General features: G+C 40.3%; 1 protein-coding gene across 3 annotated transcripts in view; it reads right to left on the bottom strand.

The window, feature by feature from the left end:
- The window catches only part of MGAM (maltase-glucoamylase (alpha-glucosidase)), a 102467-nt gene that overhangs the window by 6150 nt on the left and 90363 nt on the right, over positions 1–5954 (bottom strand). For all 3 annotated transcript variants that reach the window (XM_010854982.1, XM_010854981.1, XM_010854983.1), the window contains 2 exons: positions 5069–5125; positions 1090–1214 (listed from right to left, as the gene is read on the bottom strand). In XM_010854982.1, coding sequence (XP_010853284.1) covers positions 1090–1214; positions 5069–5125 — 182 coding nt within the window. The remainder of the gene's footprint in view (positions 1–1089; positions 1215–5068; positions 5126–5954) is intronic.

Below are 5954 nucleotides of genomic sequence, written 5' to 3'. Positions count from 1 at the left end.
TAACTGAATTTTTGCAATCAAATAAATAGAGCTTCAAGGATTTTAATTTGACATCAGATAGACATGGATTTTAGTCTCTGTTCAACTACTTACTAACTCTGTGACTCTAAGTTAATCATTTAACCTTCTGAAGCTTCTCTTTGCTCATCTGCAAAATGGGGACGATAACAGTACTAATACCAAGGGCTTAGTTTTCCTTTTGTTAGGAAAAATAGAAAATCTCTAAATAGAAGTCTCCATATTAGTACAGTTCTAGGCACAGAGCAAGCATTCACCTGATGTCAGCTATTATCAATTATTATATGGGTCTAGAATATATAGGTTATACATTAGGCCTAGAATTTTTAAACCTTGCATGTAAGGAATCTCATCCTCAGTTTCCATCTGGTTTACACAAGTTTTTAGCAATAATATTCTTAGCAAAGAGACAATTATGATCCAGATGGTCTTTTAAGGTTTTTTTGATGTGGACCATTTTTAAAGTCTTTATTGAATTTGTTGCAGTATTCCTTCTGTTTCACATTCTGGTTTTTTGACCACGAGGTATGTGAGATCCTAGCTGCCTCATCAGGGATCAAACCCGAACTCTCTGCATCGGAAGGTAAAATCAAATCACTGGACCACCAAGGAAGTCCCTGGTGGTGGTGGTGGTTTAGTTGCTGAACCACCTAGACTCTCACAATACCATGGACTGTAGCATGCCAGGCTCCTGGGTAGTCTTTTAAAACTAGCATGAACCATGGTTGCTCCTATTTGACTTTCATTTCAAATGTCACTATTTAAACCTAACACCTCACCCACTTAGATCTCAAATAGCTGTTAATTAAGAATTGTTTGAAGAGTACAAAATCCAAAAAAAAGGCTAAAATCCACACAAGCAAGCAAGCAAACAAAAATGTTTACTATTGGGTTAGCCAAAAAGTTCATTCAAATTTTTCCATACCATCTTACAGAAAAACCCAAATGAACTTTTTTGGCCAGCCCCGTAAAAGTGCTTTTGGGCCTGAGGGTACAGTTTACAGATTGGGGGGCTTCACCAGGCTCTGAGTTAACAGGCGTGGAAAGGAGAAATCTGGGGCCCTTGTTCACCTTAAGTGGGTGTTCTGTGCAGGCTCTTGCCAGGGCAGGACATAGCCCCCACGGACATGAAGATTAATGTGGTCAAGAGGTGCCGGCAAGGACTTCCACTCACCCCGGGATTGAATGTCCACACCCTGTGGGCGAGAAGAAGGTCAGGGATGATAAGGGAACGCCTCTGTCTGGACAATGATCTACAAGCCATCTTGTCACGCTCGGGACCTGCTGCCATCTGGCATCGGTTATCACGCTTTTCCCAGGCTCACCACCTGCTGTGTGGGCTCCAGGCTGCCAGGACATCAGGTCAGGATCCCAACCATAGCTGCCTCTCACCCTAGCCTCACTCCACATCCTGTTTCTGCCTCCAGCAGCACTGCCAGAGGAGGCTGAGTGATCCTTTTATTTTATTCGGCTCCTGACTCACTCCCCACAAAGACATGTCCAGACCTTCCCTTTGCTTGGTCCCCACTCTGCTTCCATCTCCCTCCAATGCCCCATGCCCTGCTCCCACCAACTTCACTAACACCTTTGACTCCTACTTGACAGAAATCATTAAAGTGAATGGACCTGCTTCACAAATCCTTATCTTTAAGTCACTGTATCTTCCTTTATGTTTCACATCTTGATCTTGCCCCATATGTGACAGGGAGAAGTGGCTCTCACCCCAAGCCATGAACCTCAATTATTTCCTAACATGTTCTCAAGCTGGAGCCCAGCTTCTCATATTCAGCACTATGGACATTCTGGGCCAGCTAACTCTATTGTGGGGGCTGTTTTGTGCTTTCTGGATGTTGACCAATGTCCATCCCCCAGAGGCCAGCAGCCTCTCTCCCACCTTCCACCACATTGTGACAACCAAAAATATCCCCGGGCTTGGCCAGTGTCCCCTGGCAGGCCAGTCCTCCCATCTGAGAATCACCACTTTAGGGGCAAGGAGCAAAGCTACCATTTCTTCACTTTTGGTCCCTGATGTTCATTCTATACAGATTTGATCTGTATCACATTCCCCGGGTCAGACTCTGTTTCAAGGGCGGCCTCAGGACTCCAGAGTCTACAGAACTTAATACAAATTCCAGCCCATATCTCTGAGCTTCTTCAATTTCCTCACTGATATGAGAAAAGTGAATTATATGTTCTCTAATGACAATTTATTCCAATATCTTATGAATACTGGACTGATGATTCTACCTTCAAGTGAAACTTGATGCATGTAAAACTGTCAAAGTTATCTTCTTATCAAATTCTTTATTTCTTCCGATTTTTTTTTCATTCTACCACACATTGTGGCTACATAGGATATGATACCTTCTCATGATTTCCTTTCTAGTACCTGATGAGTCACAAGCTTGTTTACTTTCCTTTAAATCATTTCTGACTGGGCTCGCCTAAAAAGTGCCTGTTAAAATATCCATAAAGACATGACTCTAAGGTCAAATCTTAAAGCAGCACTATTAAAATAAGAATAGACAACGTAACATGACTTTGTACAGGAGAATTCTCACCAACCGTGTAATCACTGAATATGACTGAAAAGCACTGTTTTTAAAATCCAGTATATAGTCTACACTGTAAACAAACAAAATGGCCACAAGCGAAGTAGATAAAAACTGATTCACACACACTGTATGCTCTTAGTCTTAACTAAAATAGGTAATCAATAAGACAAGTCAGAATAGTTCCATGCTTTTCCCTGTCCCAATAGTCTACAAATGGTAATGTATGATAGAAAGGAAAGAGGGGTGGATAGAAGCCAATATCATGGCATGTGCAGTCACATAGGCACGACCAAGACAGGCAAAAACTCTGCGAAGAGCTATCAAATGCTGATTCAGCAGCTTGTTTACAGAATCCGAGAGTCTGAGTAGATGAAGGTCAGCTTTGGCAGAAGTGCACCAGCCTGTCCTGCCTCAAGATACCTGCCCCTTCATCAAACAGGTGGGGCCTGAAGATCAAGAGTAAGCACACCATGTTGCTTTTGCAGTCAGATGAGCCCAGAAGGGACAGTGGGGGATGAGAGTCCACAACTACCAAGGCAGCAATGAGGAAGAGTCATGACCTCCCGGAAGTGGGAGCCACCAAGATAGGGAGCTAGGAGTCTTACATTCTTCACCCACCCTTCACGCAAGCAATTGCTCATTCCCAGTTCCACTGGACAAGCAGCAGAGAAAATGTGCAAAAATGGGAGTTCTCAAAACAAGTGGGGCTTTCTTATTTTTTCTTTTCCTGCTTTCCATCTCTTTGCCTGTCTGTTCTACTTTCTGGGTAATTTCCTAGATTGTACCTTATAATTTCCTTTTAAGCAAAATTCCTGCATCATGCCTTTAATTTGCAAGGATTGCTTTGTGAGTAAGTCTTGTTTAAAGTATGCTTTCTTATTTTAGGCATATCTTCTCATCTTTCTGAGGAAACAAATTTTCTAGTTAACTTATTAATAACATACGTACAGAAAATTATACAAATAACAAGTACACAGCTCAATAAAGTTTTACCAAGTGAACACACCCATGAAACCACCACTTAGATCAATAACTATTACCAGCATCTCAAATGGCTCTCTCCTCCCCTCTCATAATAAGCACCACACCAAAGGCAGCAACTTTTTTGATTTTTATCATTTTTGCCTGGTTTTGAACTTGTATTTCATAAATGGAATCATATACTCTTTACTAGTTTGTATCTGGCCATTTGTGCTCAAGGTTATGTTTGTGATATTTGTTATCTTTATTTGTGTAGCAACACTTTATTAGTGTTTAGTTTTAAAAATAGAATACAATCCACTTATCCATTTTACTGTTGATGGACATTTGGCTTATTTCCAGTTTGTTGCTCTTTTACAAATCTTGCTGCTATGAAACCTTCTTGGACTTTTTTGGTAAAATATATACACTCTAGGAATAAATCTGTAACATTATCATTGCTTCCCAGACATACATTAACATATACATAGCTATATAATTAATTGGTATATATTAATTATATAATTGATTTATAATAAATAGTGATATATATGACATATTAAATAACATATAATTATATATGGTTACTAATATATAATTATATAATGAAGTAGGTATTAATTATACAGTTAGCATATAATAGATAGTGATATGCTATCTAATATGTTACTTCAAGTTTGTTTTTATTTTCTGAATTGACAATATTATTTTAATGTAATCTGGGAGAATATAAAAAAATAACAGTCAAAAGCATTTCTGAAAAAGGATGATGACATATTGATCTGTCATATTATACCTATTTACAAAACCCTAAAAAATCTACCAAAAAGAAAAAAAGAATTAAACTCTGACTTCTCTGTATCCCAGCAAAAGGTCCCTGCTGGAACCTTCTGTGAAAGACTCTGTTTCCCCAGCTGAGTCTCTGGGGTTCAGACTAGCCCAGAAAAGTTGTATGATGGAGAAGGTTGTGTTTCTTCCCCATTTCTAAATGCAGTTATGTTACACCAGCTCGCAGGAGTCAGGCCTTATACTCTATGAACCTTTTACACATGCCAAGGACCTTGCTTACCTTAGAAAGTACATTCAACAATGCTTTGGGCATCTCTACTATAGAAGGAGGTATGTAAAAAGACAGAGAGGAAAAGGCTCCTAATACTTATGAACTTCCAGTCTAAACAGGGAGGATATAAACAAAAACCATAGTTTCCAGCACAACTTCAAGCATTTTTCTAGTGTCTGCCATTACACAGCACTGTGAAAAGTGGTGGTGTAAGGAAAGAGACAAACTAGCAAAGAACACCCACAAAAAGCCAGGTACGGCAGGAGACACCTTCATGCATTTCACAGCAACTCTGTGAGCAAAGTGGCCTTTCCCCACCTGGAGGTGAGAAAACCGAGTCCATGAGGGCAAAACTGACTCATTCAAGAGCACACAAGTGGGTACCGAGCCAGAATTTGACCTGAGGTCTGTCAGAGTCTGAAGACTGAGTGCTACCGTTTCCCCAGGTTCTATAGAGGCAATCAGAAAAACTTACCGTGTAGTAATCATACCAGCGGGCTCTAGGGAAATACGCAGTGACATCTCTGGCGTTCTAAAATTAAACAAAAATAAGGTGTGAGTGCAGTAGGCTCAGCTACGGAGGGCAGAGCAACCCATTTGCATAGGAGAGGAGCCAAAACAACAGTAATGGCCTTGGACCCACAGACCTCTCCTCTCTAGAGGTCACTGGTGTTGGGAATGGCTTCCTTCCCTGCCCTCTTCTCAAACTGGGAGATTTGCCTAACCAAAAGTGGTGGCTTCTGTAAAACCCTTTGGGATCCGGAACTTACAGAGGAAAAAAAAATCATCATTTGCCTATAGGCTTATCCCATATCCTCTTCAAAGAGACAAACTGAGGTTGGGTCTAGAGCAGAAAAAAAAAGAAAAAGAAAAATTGCAGGTTTATGGACATCAATACTTCAGAAATTATGATTAGTGCAATAAGTGTTGGAGAAAATCCATTTAACTGATATTTTCATCAGAAGCCTAATCATCAATAAAAGAAGTAAAGAAATGGCTGCCTAAGGACCTCTTTTGGAGGAAGGGAAGGGAAGGGCTGGCCAGTGATGACATTATACACATTGCTGCAAAAACTTCTGAAAAGTTTTGCTTTAACAGTGACAGAGGGTAGGAAGGATTTCTTTGTATTAACAGTACTGCCCCCACCTGACTCCTACTCATTTCAATTAAAGAAGAAACAATTATATCTTCAAGTATAATGGAGGGTTTTTTCCTTCTCGACTGTTCAAGGAATCAGAACTTGATATGCTGATTTTAAAGATGAGGAAGCTGAAGATTGGAACATCTAAGTGAAGGACTTCAGTTCAGAGGGAGAAGAAGAGACAAAGGCAGATGAAGAATAAGGAAGCACCTCTCAGGAC

Source organism: Bison bison, unplaced genomic scaffold (genome assembly GCF_000754665.1).
Source record: "Bison bison bison isolate TAMUID 2011002044 unplaced genomic scaffold, Bison_UMD1.0 scf7180017864352, whole genome shotgun sequence".
Taxonomy (NCBI): Eukaryota; Metazoa; Chordata; class Mammalia; order Artiodactyla; family Bovidae; genus Bison; species Bison bison.
Note: the sequence above shows the minus strand (reverse complement) of the source record. Positions and strands in the feature narration are given on the sequence as shown.